This window comes from Megascapheus bottae, chromosome 22, assembly GCF_031878675.1.
Source record: "Megascapheus bottae isolate mThoBot1 chromosome 22, mThoBot2.hap1, whole genome shotgun sequence".
NCBI classification, from domain to species: domain Eukaryota; kingdom Metazoa; phylum Chordata; class Mammalia; order Rodentia; family Geomyidae; genus Megascapheus; species Megascapheus bottae.
In genome coordinates this window covers 2,995,651-3,017,040 of record NC_143530.1, presented here as the reverse complement: position 1 = coordinate 3,017,040, position 21,390 = coordinate 2,995,651, and the positions used below count along the sequence as shown (strand labels likewise).

General features: G+C 44.7%; 1 protein-coding gene across 1 annotated transcript in view; it reads right to left on the bottom strand.

Moving 5' to 3' along the window:
* The window catches only part of Pkhd1 (PKHD1 ciliary IPT domain containing fibrocystin/polyductin), a 262,115-nt gene that overhangs the window by 163,852 nt on the left and 76,873 nt on the right, over positions 1–21,390 (bottom strand). The window contains exons 38-39 of the mRNA XM_090356513.1: positions 14,228–14,384; positions 1,048–1,260 (exon numbers count right to left, since the gene is read on the bottom strand). Coding sequence (XP_090212639.1) covers positions 1,048–1,260; positions 14,228–14,384 — 370 coding nt within the window. The remainder of the gene's footprint in view (positions 1–1,047; positions 1,261–14,227; positions 14,385–21,390) is intronic.

Sequence of the window (21,390 nt, the reverse complement as noted above, 5' to 3'; positions counted from 1 at the left end):
TGGCACCCAAGCTTGAGCGGAAACTCCAAGCATCAGTCATGGCTGCAGGACATGAGAATCCAGTCTGCAGAGGGCTGAGTTTGCCAGGTGGACACTCCCTTGCTTCTGGCTGTGCTAGGGCCCAGAGGAGAGGTGATTGTAATCACACCCTCCAGTCTGTCCTGTGCTACGGGAGAGATTGGAATCTTGGGGCGTAGGGAACAGGACAGAAGCTGCCTGGGAATGCCAGCCTAAGCCTCTGCAAAGCTGAGTGTCCTCTGACAAGCAGGCGGAGCAAGCCTGGCCATATTCTGAAACAGAAGTCTCTGCCCCAACAAGGTTTCCTCACATCTACAGATAAGTAGGAGAGCACTGGCACCGGGTACTGAGGGATTTGGAAAAAGGAAAATAATCAAGGACGTTATGTGCAGAAACACCATGCATGTACACAAGAGAAGCCATTGTCTGGTTTTGGCTGGGTCACAGTGCATGCCAGGTGTGAATCTCAGTGACCTACAAAGCCAAAGGCCTCATTTCTCACACACACACACACACACACACACACACACACACACACACACACACACACACACATACTAGCAGCAGGAGCAGCAGTCATTGGCACGGGCTCATATTACCCTCGTTCAGGTTCTAAGCTGAAGGAATTGCCCCAAGCTGGGACAGACTATTCTCAAGCCTAGGAAAGGAGTCAGTGGCTGAAAGAATCACCATTTTCATTGGCTGGCATTACGTCATCCCCACTCACAGTCCACCAACCAGAGTAAGTCCTTGACTAAACACATTCTCCCTGGGGCAGGGCATGTGGCCTGAACACAGCAAGGCACAGAGCTATCTGACCGAGGACACAAGTCCAGTTCTGCAGGGAGGGGAGAAAATAGCCCAGCCAATCATTCCACTTGTGTGTTAAGAAAACAGTGCCACACTCCAACTGACCTGTAGCCTCAGCAACAAATATCAGAGTTTCAAAAGGAGCTTTATCCGTTTCCATTGCCCAAGCATAGGTTAGGCAGCGTCTGGTTTCAGTCTCCTGATGAAAAGTACACTCACCATGCAGGGCAAGGGTTCCATTTCGCAAAGCCAGGAACTTGACACCATAGGGGTAGAAGGGCGTAGAGTGGGAACTGCCATGGAGTGTGATTTGAGCCGTGCCTTCAAAGGGTTTGTCCTCAGTTCCAATACGGAGCTCTCCACCATCAGAAATGAGAATGGAGTGGGCCCTGAGCAAAATGGGCCCTGGGCCCAGGAAAGTCAGCTTGCCTCCTGTGGGGCAGAGGAAACCATCAGACAGTATGGAATGAGACTCACCCTCACTTTGACAGGTCCAGTGTCTGATGAAGTAGCCTTCACTTATGTACTTCTGAAAGTTAAGCTCACTCCATTTGAACTCTTCCGAGAGGCACAAAAGGGTAGACCAGATAGCCAAGCACTGAAGCCCTGCGTCATTAAACAAACATGGATTAGATATCACTATTCACTGAAGGTTTGCTGGTAGCATTTCTCACTGAAGTCCCCAAACTGCTGAGTAATTTAGGACTGGTTAAATAAACGCTTAGAAAGCCAGTAACTTTGCCATTTACCAACAAATTAAAACGTCACACAAAATTAAGCTTAAAAAGCTGGGAGACGAATGCACAAAAATACTAGTAGAAGAGTCTATACCAGAGTAGTGAGAAGAGCGTTTCAGCTGCTGGCTGGCGAGTGGTGAGGTCCTTTGATAGCAGACACACCCTCTGTTCTCCCCAAGTTCTGCCCCGTGGAGGGAGCCAAGAGGGCTGTCAGTCAAGGCCTGACATGTTCTGGTAACATAGGAGTGTAAGTTCATAAAATTATTGTATTGTGGAAGTAAATGTAATATTTAAGAAGAATAATATGGTAATAAAATTTAAATAATTTCAGCTTCATGATACGTTTCCTTTACAGGATTTAGAGCACTTTACACTTCACAGAATTTGCTAAACAATTTCAAGAAAAGCAAAGAATTTCATATAAACAGTTTAACACGAATGAACTGTTAAATCTGTCTCCCTGAACTACGTGGTTTGAGTATGACTTGTCCATGTATGTGTGAATTTGTTCCCCAATGTCTTCCATGGAGAGAGTACAGACTTAACTCTGAGGTTGGTGATTAGAGGAAGGAAGGGACTTTGAAAAGTGACTGAGATAGATCCGATTCCGAGAGCTGAATGGTTGAATTCTGCTTGTTTTATACGGAAAAGAGAGACCACACCGACAGATACATACGTGTTAGAGTAACACAGACCTTCTACCATGTTATATGGACACATGAGTGCCACAGCTCCACTCAGCCATCAACTTCCAGCATCTCACTGTAGCTACACTTACCTCACTCCTGGATTATAGCACATTGTATAATTCACCCTATAAGGGAATTAGACAAACCATATAGGGAACAAGGGACTCTCCCTTGGCCCAATGCCAAAGCTAGCACTCTGTTCACAAAGCTTCCAAAGGGCCCACTAGAAAAGGAATTTTAAGTTTCCTCTCCACTGTCACTGCTCCTAGAATGGAGCTTCTGGGAGCTGTAGGCTCCAATTGGAAAAGTAACTAAAGTGAAAACTTCTAGGGACATGGCTCAAGTGGTAGAGTCCCATCTCAGCAACAGTGAGGTCTTCAGTTCAAATGCCAGCACCACCACCACCACCACCAAAAAAAAAAAAAAGGATGGCATTTTATCCATTTTTATAACCCTCCCCATTGCCGCAAACCCACCCTAGTAGCCTTTTATTTTTTAATTAGAGTTGTTTTCATGGTTACATTTAAGGAAAAACATGTGTTATCCCAAGTAAATTTGCCTATGGCTTGTTGGTATTGGGTCTATTTTAATTTTGTTAATGGAGATATACCTTGCCTCATTCCAAAAAGAATTAAAAGCAGATTACAAGGATAAGTGAATAAATAGATAAACCTAGACTTTGTGCCTTGCACCATTGGCTTAATATGAAATACATTAAAACAAATTGGTAGGCGTTTTTAAACCTGGTTTACTGACAGGAACTAAGAATGATGCTAATGAAAAGAGAAGAGAATCAAAGAAAATGATTTGTTCTGAGTGCCACACACAGGCTGAATTAATTAATACAAATATCACCCACCCTCACTGGTGCATTAAGAAGAGTGCATTCACGCATAGCTATTGAGCCTCTATGAGCCTCTCCTACGAATATCCTTCTTTGTTCTTGGTATGTGAATGCTTAGAGCGCAGTTTAATTAATCATGTACAAGTTTAATTCTTTGTCTTCCACTGTCCATTGGATTAACTTGTAGATTTATAGATGTATTCTAATTCTTGCAAAGGAGGAAAAACATTCAGTCTATTTTTCTTTGGGTCTGGCTTACCTCACTTAATATATTTTTTTCTAAGTCTTATCAAAATGAACTCCAAGAAAGGAAACTAGCTTTTCTTTTATTGTACTGTTTGTAATTCTTCTTTTACTTTTTTCCCTCTCCTTTGTGTTATTCCCTGTTGTTACTGTTTTTGATTTCTGTACCTTTTGTCTTGTATATGTTTATCTTATTTGGGGAAAGGAAAGGGAATCACAGAAACAGTAGGACAAAAGATGAACTAATACAACAGAGATACTCACTAGACACTATGTTGGAAATGAACTTTACAGCTTCACGGTAAGCGAGTGGGGGAAGGAGAGGAAAAGTGAGAGAAAATGAGGTAGGAAGTAATACCGTTCAAAGAAATAATGTACTCATTCCCTGACTTATGTAACTCTAACCCCTCTGTATATCACCTTTACAATAAAATTTTAAATTAAAAAGAACAGAAACCAGTGATCCATAAATAATTTATGAATAATGATAGGGAAAAAAAAGAAGAGTCTATGATGAAGAATTTACTTTTTGCTGCCTGAAATGATTAAAAGAAATCACCAAATAAAAGATTTTGCTTTAGGTGAAAGACTATAACATTCATATTTAGTGTAGTTGTATGCCACAGCCTGGAGATTTCCATTTTCACACTTAACACACATACATCATAGTCTACTTTATAGAACAGTTACTTGAATGTGGGATGGCAGAGACCAGACTTCCGTCCTTTCTCCACTCGCTACAGCTTGGCTCCATTTCTGAAAGCCAAAATAAACTGCAAGTCTGAAATCAGACTTTGGCTGCAGCCCTTGCAGTGTTTCCTGTGACTTTCCTGAAAGCTGATGAAGCCCCGCAAGTGACTTTCGGGAATTTTATAAAAACCAATCAACCATCATTATTGTTACTTCCCCTCTTAGATAAACAAACATGACTTTTTAACATGTAATCCCTTATTTCCATAGAAAACATCTTTTTATTTCTTTCAAAGGGAAGTAAAAGAGCCTTTCAGCAGCTAGCTAATGCTTTCCAAGTGCATCAAAATCTACTTTGGGATAACCCTACAATCAGCTATCCCTGGTGAGGACCACAAAATAATTGGCTGTGGTTTGCTGTGCTTTTTTAAGAAAATGAATATGCAGTCCTATTTCCCCTTATAGAAAACAATTTAGAATGGAAATATGTTACCATTCCAATCTTCTCTTTTGCTCTTTTTTGGACCTTGTAGACCCTCGCAAGCTGGCTTTCTGTGTGACTTCTTCCTCCCCCCACCCTTGCCAAGCTATTCCTGTCAAAGTCACGAGTGGTGACCCCGTAGGTGACTCCAGTCCTGGCCTCTCCTCAGTGACCGTCACATTTGACCTCCATGCTCATGAGTTCTTCCAGGACAACTCACCCTGGCTCCCACAGCACCGAGTTCTCATCTCAGCTCTGAATTATTCTAACCACCACGTAAGTCCTCACCTCACCTCACCTCAGCTCTAAACAGCATCCTGGATTTCCTTCTGCTGGAAGCTGCCTCGTGATCCTTGGTCTGCCTCCACCACACTCAAAGTCAAGGCCCCCCTCAGCAGTGGCATTTTTCTAAGCCAGGCTCCCTCTCCTCCTCAAGAGCAAGATTTCAACCTATTTTGTTCAAAGCCGTGGTCACCATAGTTGGCTACCAGAGTGCCCGAAACATGAAGAATGCAATTATTGGCCACCAAATACTTTTGTAAAAATTGGGGGTGGAATAGTAGAAGCCCATGGAGTCTCCAAGGAAGACTCAGAGCAAGAACGAAAGAAAAGATGCAGGAGGAAAGAGAAATGCTCTTCCACATCCACCATCAAAGACAGAAGAAACAGTAAAATGATTCTTGAAAGTAGGTGAAAGAAACGAGAAGGGTAATGGAGGGATGGAGGGGAGGAGGGGAGGCACAGGACCAGCGTGTGGAGCCTGGAGGGAAACGCCAGTGATGAGACAACCCCAGAATTCCTTAGAACGACAGTGAGATGGAGGGAAGCAAAACCCAGGCACAGCTCCAAATGTGTAGAAACTTGGTGACACCAAGCTAGACTGAATGAAAGCCTGAGCTACCCAACGTTGTGGGTGTAAACACTCCAGTGTATTGATCTGCGTGGACTAATTAATCTCCATTCTACTTCTTTTCTTAAAAGAAAATATTTAGCAGCCTGTGTCTACTTATTTGTTGATTGTTAAATCGTCAAATGAATAGTCAGGGAATCATTGCAGGCAATCTTCCATTCAGGATGAACAAACACCACAATGGCTCAGTAAGGGGATGCCGGCAGTGATGGTGGAAGAATGGGGGTCTGCTGCTGCACCCCACTACAGTGTGCTGTGTTCAGGGTGGGAGCCAGGAGGAGGTGAGGAGGAACAGAGGCGTGAGGTGTGCGGGGGAGACAGCCACAGTCCTCCGCCTGCACGGGGACGGGGATGCACTCAGTTTCTTTGTTGGAAAGATCTGGATTAGACTTGGGTCTGAGCCACTGGAGCGGAGCCTGGGAGGCCTTCGAGGTGGGCTTGTCCCCTGCCGGAGAGGTGGAAAATCAATCTGGCTGGCAAACGAGAGTCCCCAGAGCTCTGTCCACGTTCCATAATCCTCTCCACTAGCGGCTCAGGAACCAGATGCCCAAGACTTCACATACGCATGGGGAACGCGAGGCATAAATCAGGCTTTAAGGATTGGGGGCAAAGGGAACAAACAGATTCTCTGGCTGGCTACTAATTAATCAGAAACAGGACATCTAAACCTAGAAACCTGGGACCAACCCAGGGTATGCGGGCAGCCAAACATGGCTGTGGCTGGGTCTCCATTTCTTTTCATTTCAATTAAAATAAGTATCAGATGAAATTTTCCCCTTTAGCTGATGCTGTTTTGTGTCTCCCTCTTCTTCCTTTAATTAAAAAACATGCTTATTGCAAGACTTGCCAGAATCACTTTAACGGTATTTTAATTGTAATGTCTCTGCCTGATTAAAACAAAAAAGAAAGACAGAAAATATGAACTAGAAAGTGCTTGAAAACACATTATCAGGATGCAGGAAAAGACTCAACCACATTCCTGAAATGGATGTCATATACTAACTCCTTAAGAAGCCTAGCATTCAAAAGGACAACAGAGAGGGAGAGAAAAGGAAGGAAGGAAGGAAGGAAGGAAGGAAGGAAGGAAGGAAGGAAGGAAGGAAGGAAGGAAGGAAGGAAGGAAGGAAGGAATCTAGGATAAAATTCTTGACTGCGTTGGAAGAAATGGTTTCCATCAGCTCAGTTGTCAGAGGTGGAGCAGAGAAGCCCATCCTAAACTAAAGAAGTAGTCCAGGGAGGCCAGGCCAGCCTTGTTCCCACCACTCTCTGCTAAAGATGAGAAATAGCCTTTGGAAAAAGAGCAACTGGGCGAGGTTCATTGCTTTGCCATCCCAGTTGTTCTGCAGAGTTCCCTCCATCGTTTCTCACACGTGAGCATGTGTCAGGACACCTAGACACCTTAAAACACAGATTAAACAGAGGCCTGCAGGCCCACAGCAGGTTTGCCATGGAAATCCAGTTCCCAGGTGATGCTGACATGAGGGCCACCAAAGGTCTTAACCTCCCTAGGTAAGTTAAGAACGTGCTTAAGGGGACAACAGCCCTGTGGAATTTACCAAAACATGAGCCTGGAACTACAGATTAATTCCTTAGTCAGCTCATCAACTGTAGCCATCAGTTCCCATCTCTCTGCTAGGTGCTAGAATAAAAATAGAAAAGCATACTTACAGAAAACAATAGAAACATCTTTTTTAAAAAGACCACCAATAAATGAAATATAGAGATGTCCATGTTCATATGTGCACATCAACATACATTCTATGCTGCCAAAAGGTCACCATGAAGTTGAACTGCTTTAAGTAAATGGAAAGAAATATACTTACTGTAGGGTATTGGCTTAGAAAATTCAGAGTGATACTAAAGCTTACAACTCAGATTTTTTTACTTTCATTTTTTTTTTGCCAGACCTGGGATTTGAGCTCAGGGCCTGAGCACTGTCCTTGGGCTTTCTCAACGCTAATGCTCTACCAACTTGAGCCACAGCACCATCTGGCTTTTTCTGTGTACATGGTACCAAGGAATTGAACCCAGGGCTTCATGCACGCTAGGCAAGCACTCTACCACTAGGTTACATTCCCAGCCCAAGATATTTTTACTTATTGTACAAAATACACAACTTTATATAAAGGTAACTTTATATCTGAATTAATTCTATACTGATTACAAATACAAACATGTTTATGGAAGAAAAAAATTATAGACACATATAAAGCAATTCAAGCACTCCGAGGGAAATAAACATGATGTCAAGATAGCTACTGTCATACATCATGACAAAAAATTTATATTCTTTTTTTTAAAAAAAAGTCTTCCATTTACATGTTCAAGGCCCTCAGCTATTTACAGGCTCTAAACATTCACTTGAATAGTGGATGAATGCATAATAAATACTGAGTGTGCATATGTGAAAATGGAGCTAGGTAACTGGAGGAGAGAGGTAGGGGTGGGAAAGATGCAGAGCAGAGTAGAGGTGACACTGCTCGAGACGTATTCTATTCACTAACAGGCATATTGAATTTAAATCCTTTTTATAATTATGTGAAGATACTAAAAACAACGCTTAATTCATTTGTGACCAGAAAGTTATTTCTAAAGAGAAATAAGGTATATAAAACACTCTACTTTCTGTCAAATTCTATACCAAACAGATAAAAATCTCCCTAGCTACCAAATCCATTCAACGAATCATTTATCTCCACCAAAGACCATTCAACGTTGACCCAAATATATTTCTCATCAGCCTACAATGTGATGCAGGCTGGTTGGAGCAATTTGCTTTTTCTAAAGGTTCTAAAGATAATTGTTCTCTAAATATTGTCATTATGACCTGACCATAACATAATGATATTCCAAATGAACGTTATTCTTCATAATAATGTAAAAGAAAAAATGAGACCACCTCCCTACCTTCACCCATTCCAAGAACAAAGCACCGTGTGTATAAAACGGCTCGGGCTCCGTTATAGTCTTGTCTGCAACAGAACCCCAGAAAGAAAGCATTCCAGATCTCTAGCTTTGTTCCTAGTGTGGATGGATATGACCTAGGGATCATTAATCAACCAATGGGATAGAGAGGTAAAGATAGACCAACTTCTGAAGAACCCTGTAAGCCATGTGAAGTCTAGCCTTGAATTGAAAGCCTAATGGAAAGCCAATGAAGGGTTGTAAGGAAGTTTGAAACATTTATCTTTCATTACTGAAAACACTGGGCTGGGAGGGGACTGGTTCCTTCCAGTAGCATTTTTCATATTACAATATCCAAGTTGTCAAGACAGAAAACTGTAAATTGTTCAATATCTACCTATCTGTCTGTCTGCCTATCTATTGAAAGCATGTCCTTTCTCCCAGCATTGGCTTATCTCTCATTTAAGGCTAATCAAATGTGTCTGGGGCTGTTCTCTGGAGGTCGATAATGGAAGTCATTGTCTGACTGGAACATATAAGGGGTTTCAGAGCCAAGTGTCCCCCATGTTAAAAAGCCTTTGTCTCTGATTTCCTGATATATAAGGAGTAAATGAAATTGGTCACTGTCTGGATGAATCCACCAGAACTTGAGGGTACCAGGAAGGACCCTGACCATAGAGAAATTCAAGTCAGAAACTCAGTCATTATTTCACTCACTCAACCAGTACTGGAAGACAGGTAAGCAGGGGCAGTTACAGCCCCCGCCTCCCTGAACTTACAGCCTTGATTCCTCGCAGTGTCCTCAAGGCTCGGGGGAGGGCTCTCTTGGATAAGGAACACCTTCATGTTACATTTGTGAAGAACTGAATCTGAAAGGAGATCAAGTTCTTATGGTTTAAAATGGGGTAAGTGAGGCACTGGGCTTTCTAGAGGCAGCTACCCCATACGATCAGGCCAGCGGCGGGCCTGTGGACATGCACACGGGCAGCGAGCCAAGGAAGACCACAGAAGCTGCTCGGTAGTTCTTAACATGCAGCAGCTCTTATCCTCCAGCTTCCTCTCTGGATGGCGGTTCAGACCACGCTCACCTCATGTGCAAGTGTAGGAAGCTCGGTGACTGCCTCCTTTCCGACTCCTCATGCACAGGACCACACACGTGTGTGCATGTACACACACACACACACACACACACACACACACACGATGTTAGCACTATGAGGTTTCTAGAATCTGCTTTCCTTCTGTGAACGGAACCCAACCACAATCACTCCCTTTCTGAGCGTTGACTTTGAGGGAAAGAGTGCCGCCTCTGTGCCCACCTGAAATCTAAACCCAGCCCCCCACTCGCTGATCCAGTGTCACCATCATGGAGCCAGCCTCGTCATACTACCTATCCATATCACCCCACACCCCGCCCTGGGGGGAGTCATGTTTTGATTTAAAAAGCAAGGCGATCCAGTCAACCTTCTTTCACAGCCAATTTGCAGATCAGTCACTATAAAGTTACCAATTTACAACACGTTTTACCTGACCATATGACATTCTGGTGACAAAAAATATGCTATAATTACCAGGAACAAAAAAATGCTTAGTCATATGTAAGGTTTTTCAACATTCTAGCTTCTTTTCGAATGACGTTCCCTTAAATCTAAGCTCGTGTCTGTGACGTCTTGAAATTGTCGGCACAAGGTAACAGTCCACGCACTTGCACAGGGCCCGGAGAGCCCACCGGCGACACCCCCAGGGAGCCCTGTATCGTCCCACGCAGTGCGAGTCTGCACTGAGGCTAGCTGACTGCATCGTCCCACGCAGTGCGAGTCTGCACTGAGGCTAGCTGACTGCTAACCCACAACAGCGAGTGTACACAACTCCCTCACGTGAGGCCCAGACTGTATCGCCATCTTGATTAGGCTGAGAAATGCCTAGGAGACACGAAGGCCCAGGTCAGAGTGTGTCTGGGAGGGCATAGCGACACAGATGATGAGGTGCTTTGACCAAGGACTGGATTGACCCCTGAAGGGACTGATAATGTGATCGTGTGCAGGCATCCTTGGAAAGTGGTAAGATGAAGGAGGCAGGCCTGGTTGCAGGAAGCCGGCCTGGGGGTGGGGTCCTTGGGGTCTGTGCAGTGCTCCGGCTCCTTCCGTACTCCTAGAAAGAGGCCTGCTTCTCAGGGAACCAACAGGCTGCATTTCCTTCTATCAACACTCCCCAGCAAACAGACTCACCGGGGCAGAGTATCCTTAAGACTTTAGACTTTTCAGTTCAGAGTTTCGAAAAGATTGAGCCCCTTCTCCACGCTGCAGCAGAACAACAGACTTCTGAGAAGCCCAGGGCTCCAAACCAACATGGCCACTTTCCCTGCAGTTTCCATGCTCTGCTCTAGGCTCAGCCCAGAGCTAGAGCTTCAAATCTATCTTCGCTCCCAGCCAGTCCTCAAGAGGCAGGCTATGTAGTACAACGTCAGTGTGACTGATGCTGTCACCATCAGGCGTTGCCCTAGAGAAGAGATGATGCCTAGAGCTTGCCCAAAGACCCAGAGATAGCCAGTGATGGAGCGGATATTCAGACTCTACTCTCCCTGTTGGGAAAGCCTGCCAAGTTTCTAACTGCATTGGTATATACCAGTAGACCAAGAAACAGAAAATCACATTGAAGGGAACTATTAAGCCAGAGTAAAGATTGGAAACAAGCTCCTACTCAAGCATTTTAAAGCAATGGGCTCAAGGTGCACAACATGGAGCTTGTGTGTGAGGGAGAGAGGGAGGGAGGGAGGGAGGGAGGGAGGGAGGGAGGGAGAGAGGGAGAGAGGGAGAGAGAGAGAGAGAGAGAGAGAGAGAGAGAGAGAGAGAGAGAGAGAGAGAGAGAGATTACTACAGTCAAGCAAATTAGCATATCTATCAGTTACCATGGCTGCAGGTATTTATTTATGGAGACAAAATCCTTCCACCTAAAAGTCCAGGGTCCTGGAGATAGTTCACCCACCCTTAATTCTAAGGCACTACATAACAAGCTGATTGACCTCCAGATCAAAAGGACATTTATTGCTTCATTTGGGAGATTGCTGGCCGAGGTCTTGGCCAGAGTTGCACAACTCTGGCAATACCCTTTCTTTCTTATCATGGCTCATCACACTTTGAAAGAAATAAAAAAAATACATTTTAATTCAGCAAGGACTATGGCCATTGGGGATCTTAACATAAAAGAACAAAACACATAATTAATGAAACCAAGGCAATATTTCTGTCTCAACTCATTAGTAATTAATTAATTAATTCTCTTTTCTGTGCAATGATATCCTTTAAAAATACTTTTTAAAGAAGGGAGGAAGAGATACAAGAAAAAAATCAAGTTGGTAAGGAGAGATACGTTCTGGATCAGTCTCTAGTAAAAGTGAATTCATAGTAAGTATAGCTGGATCTCAATGTGATCACGAAAGTCCATGAAGTCCAAGAGCACACACACCTGGCATCATGAGTAACAGCATAACCTTTGTCCAGACGCCACAGGAAGCACACAACCTCACTTTGGCTAGAAAAGTTATGTATATGAGGAATGAAACCCAACTTTATTTTTTCTTAGTGCTAGTCGTGGGCTGGAAAGGGCCTTCTCACTCTCCCTGAGATTTCTGCTCAAGGCTAACACTCCACTACTTGAGCTGCAGCACCACTGCTGGCTTTAGTTTTTGTTGGGGGAGGTGGTGGTTAATTGGAGATAAGAGCCTCACAGACGTTCCTGCGTGCGCTGCTTTGAACTATGATTCTCAGATCCTAGCCTCCGGACGAGTTAGGATTACAGGTCTGAGGCACCAACACCCAGCAAAAGTCAACGCTTCTAAAAGTAGAAATAGGAACTAGGCAAAACGGCTTTGAGACTCCAGTGGGTTCTGATATTCAGAAGTATGACCTTGGGAATATAACTGAATATGCATAACAGAAATCACAATAGTGCCTAAACCAAGAATATCAAGGAAAACTGGTGATGACAGCAAAGTATCTGGATTATTCAGATCTCGAAATCCCTAAGAGTGAGAAGACACAGGAACATTACACATGTTCCTGTCTCTACCTTTTGATCTCTGAGGCCCATGGCTGTCTTCCTTCCATGGCTTTTCCTACTAAACCATTCCTCCACTGAACACTTAGCTGAGAGTAGGAATAAATCCAGAGACTTGGTAAGCCAAGACTTAGAGCTAGGAAACTAGTCCCAAATGGTTTGACCATTGAGCACCTACAGAGCATTCCAGCCTCAAAAAGCATTTAGTCCCATGGTTATTAGGCTTCACAAGAAAATATTTTCTTGGGCCAAGAGTTTGGCCTAGTGGCAGAGTGCTTGCCTAGCATGCACGAAGACCTGGGTTCGATTCCTCGGTACCACATACATAGAAAGAAAAAAATCTGGAAGTGGTGCTGAGGCTCCAGTGGTAAAGCTCTAGCCTTGAGAAAGTCCAAGGACAGTGCTCAGGCCCTGAGCTCAAGCCCAGGATTGGCAAAAAAAAAAAAAGAAAAGAGAAAGAAAATATTTTCTCTGAGATGAGATTTAAATCTCTAAGTTTCCTTTGTCATTAATGTCTGTCAACACATCAACACCTCCCAAGAGCCACTAGCTGCACACACACACACACACACACACACACACACACACACACACACACACAAGGTCAAGGCAAGAGCCCTTGCAGTTACACCATTTCATTCCCCCTAAATGGCACAAATTAATAAATGCAAAACTTCTCATTGCTAGCAGAGCAGGAAGAATCAACTTCTGGAATACAGAAAGACAAAATGGCTAATCTGAAAAACCTATTTCTGACTGTAAGAGGCAGTTGTCAAAATTACATTATTTCATCTTCTCAAAATATTTTAAGCTGGGTGCCAGTGGATCATGCCCGCAATCCTAGCAACTCAGGAGGCTGAGATCTGAGGACCTCGGTTCAAATCCAGCCCAGGCATGAAAGTCTATGGGACTCTTATCTCTAATGAACCACCAGAAAACAGGAAGTGGCGCTGTGGCTCAAGTGCTAGAACACCAGCCTTGAGCTGAAGAGCTCAGGGACAACACCCAAGCCCAGAGTTCAAGCCCCATGATCAACTACATATATATATATGATATATATATCATATATATTATATTTTGGCTATGCTCATACATTACAAAAATAGGAGCCTGTGCTGCATGCATTCACTGTGAGATGTGTTTTCATGTAGAAGTTTATAGACACATATAAATAAGTTTTATTCGACAAAGGAAAAAAACAAGATCATTTGATAAACTATTATTCCTTACCAACCCCTGAGGTTGGCAAAGTTTTCTACAGTCAGTTCACAGATAAGCAAACAATGTGCAAAAGAGATGATTTTGCCATTGGGGCACGTGATGGAAGAGTTGAAATTGAAATTCTCAGTCTCCTCCAACTTCCTAGACCCTAGAGCTATGTGGTCAGTTTTGCAATAAGGAAGCCTATTTATATGACTTTCCATGCCACTAAGAAGTCAAAACCACAACAGGATAAAAGCAGGAAGACATTGCTTTCTTGGCAGGGAATTTCAAAGGCTGCCACGTTAAGCGATTTCAGGGCATTTTGTTGTATCGCCAGGCTACAAAGGACTTGGGTAAAGCCGTATATCCTCTGAGAACACTGTTAACTTTCTTATTTGCAAAAAAAATAAAACAAAATAAAATAATTAAGCTCTGTGCTTTTTAAGAAGCCACCAAAGTGGCCTTTGACTTTGAAGCCTCTGACCGTATCTTCCTTTTCGTGGGGAAACGTCCATGTGGTCTGACTACAATCATCAAGCAAATGCTAGGACTTTCCCAGCAGGGCCTCTCCCCTCCCATCCATGCTGACAGAATCCCATGAAAGGATGGCTCCATCCATCCAGTTGTCCAGGCTCCACCCACCTTTGATGTGCAGCAGGTTGAGGAGGCTGGTGTTGGTGTCCAGCAGGAACCACTGGCCCTTCTCCACTGTGACGTTGTCGCCATCTTGTGGCGTGGTCGCAGAAAACCAGCTGTGAGCCCTGGACCACCTCCGGCAGAACTGAAAGGCAGAGCCTTCCTGGAAAACAGAGGACCCGGGTGGGTTTGAAACAACCATCGAAATAGAAAACCTTCCCCAGAAAGGAGAAGTCTCTCAATATTTTTAAAGCCTCAATCGTCTTAGCCACCCCTCTTCCTCCAACAGGAGGCAAAATACGGAAGAGACCAGACTACGCCAAAAGGCCTGCTGTGCTCGGAATGCTGGCTCTCATCTTCCAGCACCAGCGCCCTTCGCCTAGCAAATGGAGTTGATTCCATTTTTTTTGTCAATTTTTACAGGCATGTATTGATTCTTGGATCCCAGAGAAACGTCATAACTAGCCTGGAATGGGGAGAATTAAAGTGTTCTGCTCCACGGCTGGCATTTGGCTTTATGGGATTGGTATCATTTTTCACCGGCTCTCCTGCCAAGTGTCCCCATTTTATACAACCCTCCCCCTCCCCCTGATCCCGAGTGTCCTCCCCCTTGGCCCATGTCCTGCTGTTAGTGTTCCTTTCTTCCGTGTATGCTGCACAGGGATTCACACAGCGCATGTCTGCACAGAGGAGGCACAGACCTTCCTCAGATGACAAGTAGAGAGCTGAACCCACGAGAGAGGGCACAGAGCAGGACCGAGGGACAGAGTGGAGGGGGCACGTGGCACCGTGCTGCCCTGGCCCTCAGGCCTTCTCTCAAAACTTGTGGCTTTCCTGAACATCTGTGAATACACTCAAGGTATTGTTGTTGAGGAGGAGGAAGAAGAGGAGGAGGAGGAGGAGGCGGAGGAGGAGGAGGAGGAGGAGGAGGAGGAGGAGGAGGAGGAGGAATAGGAGGGGGAGAGGAAGAGGAGGAATAAGGAGGAGGAGTAGGAATAGGAGGAGGAGAGGAAGGATGAGGAAGAGGAGGAAGAAGGAGGAAGAAGGAGAGGAGGAGGAAGAGGAAGAGAAGGAGAGGAAGAAGGAGGAGGAAGAGGAGAAAGAAAGAGGAGGAAGGATGAGGAAGAGGAGGAAGAAGGAGGAAGAGGAGGAGGAAGGAGGAGGAGAGAAAGAAGGAAGAGGAAGAAGGAGGAGGAGGAGGAGGAGGAGGAGGAGGAGGAGGAGGAGGAGGAGGAGCCGCCGCCGCCGCCGCTGCCAGACACCAGTGGCTCACTCAGGAGACTGAAATCCAAGGATCACAGATCAAGGCCAGTCTCAGCAGGCAAGTCCATGAGACTCTGAGAACCAAAATCCCTCAGATGTGTCACTGTGGTCCAAGTAGTGGAGTGCTAGCCTTAAGCAAAACAAACTCAGGAACAGTGCCCTGGCCCTGAGTTCAAGTCCCGGGACCGAGGGAAAGGGAAGAAAACATGCTATTCACAGCCCCACCCCAGCAGGCGGGAAGGTCAAATATCGTTATTTCTATGTAAAAGTTGGCAAAACAAAGGCTCCAAATGTTTAAATGATGTATCAACTATTACAATGGCTGAGATAGATGACAGTCGTACAAGAAAAACACCCCTAGATTCTTGGCCCTGTGTCTAGCTCACTCCCTTACTGCCCTCACGTCTCTACCAGGGTATTGCCTCTCCTTATCTGTACTTTTTTAAAAATACAGTCACCCCCGTCACCCCCTCTGCCCTGTATCACTTCCTTCTATGTTAAGTTGTATGAGTCCTCCTACATTTATTGATTAAGCTCATCTTGCGCTCTCTCTCTCTCTCTCTCTCTCTCTCTCTCTCTCTCTCTCTCTCTCTCTCTCACACACACACACACACACACACACACACACCTTCCTTGATACAATAGGGAAACAAATGCACACTAAGACCAAAAGTACATTACAGGGCTAGGAGTTTGGCCTAGTGGTAGAGTGCCTGCCTAACATGTATAAAGACCTGGGTTCGATTCCTCGGTACCACATACATAGAAAAAGCTGGAAGTGGTGCTGAGGCTCAAGTGGTAGAGCTCTAGCCTTGAGAAAGTTCAAGGACAGTGCTCAGGCCCTGAGCTCAAGCCCAGGACTGGGGGAAAAAAATGCACATGCTGTGTTCTGTGGGTTTCCTGAGACATTGGGGTGGATCTGTCCATCTTCCCATTTCTTTTCCTCTTCCAGCTTGATTTAAACACAAACCGAAGGAGGCAGAGAACTTCTGTGTCACATTGGGAGACTCACATTCTGTCTCCCTGAGAAAACTTGTACTCGTAGGTTTTTTGTTTTTTTTGGGGGGGGGTTGCCCCTTTAAGTTTCTTTTTCTATTTGATGTGACATATTTCCAATGAATACAAATGTTAATCATTGAATTTCAAAAAACCTAAGCATCTTCCCGCCCAAATTTCTCCTCATAAAAACATACCCATAAATGTATAAATTTTACTGATGGTTCACACTTTAGTATAAAATTATGGGTGCTCAGAGGCCAGTAAAATTAATGTAGCCACGACTATTTAACAGTTTCCTGGGTGGGAGGAAGAATGATTTATCGCCACGGATACAAGGAGTCCAGTGTGCTCTGGCGGCCTGCGCGTGGTTTTCGCTCTCCCTCACCTTCACGCTCCGTGGCTGGTGGCGTCCACAAAGGGCTCCCAACGCGACTCTCGTGGCCACACTCTTCATGCTCCCACCCATTTCCCCGGGAGCCAAGGGAGCCAAAGAATGCTGACAACGTGGGTCAGGGTCGCTTACAGTGTCTGAGACGTGCGTGGCTGACGCAGGGTGATGTCTGGCTGGATACAGCTCTGATCACCAACCTCGCCCACGGGTCCCTGGAGCGTCCACCCTCCCCGTGCCATCTTAACTTTGCTTTTCTCCTTCGTGATAAACAGACCAATCATTCCTGCTCTGCAGATAAGGCAGTTCAGCTCCTCACAACACAGGGGCAGGGGAGAGGTGTGGGGACCAGTCACACGCCTTTATCACACGCAGCCTCGAATAAACCAACACCAAACAGAAGAAGCAAAAACCGTTCTGCCTCGGCTAGGAAGCTGATGCAATTCGTTTTCTTCTTACGGCCCTGTCAGCACTTCTCTGAACTTCAGGGGAATGTGCAGAGTCTGCAGATCTTACTTGTCACCTTAAATGTTCTTGCAAGGCCACCAGAGTTCTCTTGAAAGAAGTCATTGATCAGCAACTTGGCGCATCAGGCAAAGCGAAGGCCGATGCGTGAGCTGCGAACTGAGCCAGGCCGGCGGAGAAGATGGAATCACTGTCTCCTGACTGACACCCACAATAAAGAGTCTCTGTGACACCCAGCACACTGCCTAAGTGGTGAGGAAATCATAGCACAGGAAAGACAAGCCTCTGATCCAACATTCTATCCATCCTTCTCTCCCTTGTGGTCTACAAAGAACTTATCAACACCTAACGTGTTGCAGATTTGTTCCAGGAATCAGTTAACCCTTTAAAAAAAAACTGCAGCAAATTCTCAATCACTCCTAGGTCTTCCGCTGGAACCCCAGTACCTACAACAATGCTTTAACATAATGGTGATCCCAAAAGAAAGTGTTGGATTTTTTTCCATATATTGTTATTGTAATTAATAGAAGGGTTAATCGATTATATTCATCAGATAGGAGGTACATTACTTCACAAACATTGATACCCTTTCTCATGTCGTGGTCCCCATTTCCCTCCCCCCATCCCTTCTTTTTTTATTTGGGTTTAGAATCATTATTCCACAATTTAAAATATTACCATCTTAAACTGCACTTTCGATATTTTAAACTAAAATAATTGACAACCTGCCTATTTTCATTTTTGCTTCATGCACCTGTCATGGAAATAGTTTTAATTCTTATGATGCTATATGTATTTCCCTTTTCTTTAGTGATATCCTTCATTATTTCCTGTAGATGACATCATCTTATCAGTACTGCATGCTGATTCTCATTCTTGATGTGTGGGATTTTGTTTTTAAATCGTGTTAAATTTATGCAAAGTTTTCCTTTTTCGCTGTTTTTATTCCTGATTTTGCCCCCAAATGATTCAATAATTTGTTTTATATTATCTATTAAATAACATTTGCTCTCCCAACTCACAGTCTTAGCTATTTTAGTAGCTGCGTTATAATATTGAGCAATTTTAAGAAGCCTGTTGGCCAATTAAAACCCCTTACCATTCATGCCTGAGTTTACTGGAAGACAGTTCTCCCAAAGAAAGGTGGCCTTGTCTTTGTTCTGAAAATGCTGATGGGATCATTTAGGACAAGAAAATTCGCAGATAGTCTAAGCTTGCTTGGTTCAGGTGCTTTGGAGGGTCAGAAGATCAGGCAGCAAACCCTGGTAGAAATCACCGTAGAGGGAGAATCTACCACATGAGTTATCTTCTCTGTTTATTTTTTTTAATCTAGAAACTATAGATAAAATGACACGGGCTGAAATAATTTGCACTGGTAGTGAAAAAGAAGATAATGAAGAAAATTCAGCCCTCTCTTCATTCAGGGCTACCAATAAGGACACCGCTCAATCATCTGTTAACCCTTTAAGGAGCAAAGAGGAAATTCAGTTTAGGCGGGCATAAAAAAACTCTTATGGAGATCAAGCTTGCTGTAAGGACAAATCCTCACCAGGTGAAGACAACATGAGAAATCCTTCCACAGACACACTACTACTCAAAGAAATGTCAACAATGCCTTCCACTAGAGACTTGAACCCAGTTCCACTTTAACATTTGCCTGTGGTTTCTCACGCACCCCCACCGCTACCCACACCTGGCTCGGTACCTCAGGTTAAGTAAGGTGTCCGCATCTAGCATGAGCCCCGAAGATTATTTATCCCAGGCTGAAGACAGAACAAATCCAGAGCTCCTCTAACAGGGCTGCTTCTGAATGTCAATTCTGGAGGTCATACGGTTTGCTGGAGAAAACATTAACAAGCGCTAGCTACTCTGTACTGGTGATTGTGGAGATAGGGTCTCACTTCTTGTCCATGCACGTGCCTAGACCACGATGCCTGTGTTTCACACTTTGTCACTGCTGAGATGACAGATGCACACCACCACGCTCAGCTTCTGCCCCTCACAGACACCCACACAGCCTCCGCCCTCCGAGTCACTATGGTTATAGACATGAGCCAGGACCCACCCTCGCCCATCATTCTGCCTGGGGTGGTCTAGAACCCACATGTCTGGAATGACAAGTGCATGCCACTGTACATATCTATGGTCTAAGATGGAGTCATGTGATTTTTGCCCAGGCTGGCTTCAAACCATGATTCTCCTGATGTTTGCCTCCCAAGTAGCTAGGATTAAAAGGGTGACCCACCTGCACCCACCTTACTTAACATAGGGAACACAGTACCAACGGGCCCTGCCAATAATGGGGCATGTTCAAAAATAGAACTTTCTGTGACAAAAGGAAGTGATGATACACAGTTGCCTAAGAGCCTGAGACTCAGCAGAAACACAGGAGATGCTGTTAAGGGCTAGAAATTGGTTCCATTCTTCTTATTTTCCAATAAGCCAGGTCTCCCATGTGGTCGTGTGAGAGTATATACATGCCACCCACATTTGTATGTGCGTACGCACACACACACACACACACACACACACACACACACACACACACACAAAGTCAAGTCAGGAACCTGACAGGTACATGAAAGCCTTTTTCACAGAGCTGACACACTGCCATTTAGCCAGCGAGCACGCAGTACGTGTTTCTGCTTCTAGTCACTAGTAAGAGACAAGGTTAACATTTTACGTGATGGACTACAACATGTTATTTCCCCACGTAGTGGACCCGTGGCTGTGCTGCCCTCGAAAACACTTCATTTCCGTGAGTGAGTACACAGGGGCTCACTTTCCTGCCACGAAACTCTGACAGCCTCTCCGTTTCATACGCCAAGGGAACCTCTTTCTTTTTTAATTCCTTTTCTTTTTTCTTTCCTTCCCCTTTTATACCTGAAGGGAAGCAAAATGAATATGCCACTGCAGAGAAAAACAGACACCGTCCAGGAATGAAAACCAGTTTATAACCATCAGTGTATTTTAGCATTAAAGTATTCTCTGCCATCTGCTCTAATTGCTTCAAATGTTTGGGCCACCATCTTCATACAACAGGAATAATGATCTCCTCAAGGGCGAAAGGAAAAAGAAATGTGACAGAAACAAAAGTTGATTACATTTAGCTCCCAGGATGAAGAAGTATCAAGCCACTCTGTAAGGAGAATGGTAAGGGCTCTGATTAACACAAACAAATTGGGCCTCTTTGGTGTTTCTCCTTCCCCTCCCCTCTCTGCTTTTCCCCTTCCTTGGAGGAATTTTACCCACAGCTCATAGAGTGCAAGAACTGACGGCAATCATGGCTCAACCTAAAGCTAAGCCACAGGGATAGCCAGACCAGGCTAACTCTTCTTACAGAATCCCCTATGGTATCTGTTAGACCCCACTTGATCATGGGGCTGAGTGTTCTAAGATTTCCAATGACCCCCTTTGGAGAAGGAGGGGTCTTGGCCTTAGTGAAGTCATCAGGAACATAATAAGTCCATTCCTTGGACCTACGTGAAAACAGAAAGTCCAGGGAGACACAAAACAACATAGAGTGCCATGAGGACAAACCTGCTGTCACAAAGGCTCAGTCTTTAGGGACCTTCTTCTTCCAGTGCAGACTTCCTCCCTGCATTAGGCAACTATGAGGTGCCCCACCACTACCACCCCCAGAGTATGTGTTCTGTCTAACTCTCTTCCCGTGGTAGGAACATAGCCTGTGACTTCTGGGCTGAGGGATATCATTCTCAGGATGAGGCTGCCATATGGCGGCAGAGAAGGAATTTTGGGGTGTTATTCAATCCAGACTTTGAGTTCATCAAAAGGGAGATGGGGCGTTGTCTAATCAGGTGAGGCAAAAGGGAATGCTGCCATGTGTCTAGGGGGAGACCATGTGGCTATGTGACCCCAGAACAGCTATTAGGACCTGAACTTGGTTCGTGGCCAAGTGCCATCAAGGAAAAGAAGACTCACTCCTATAGACTTCAGGAACAGTCTGGACAACCCAACGGCTCTGGAAGGTGACCTTGAGCCCCAGACAGGAAAGGAACTGGGCTGACATGTTGATTTCTGCCTTGACCAGAGG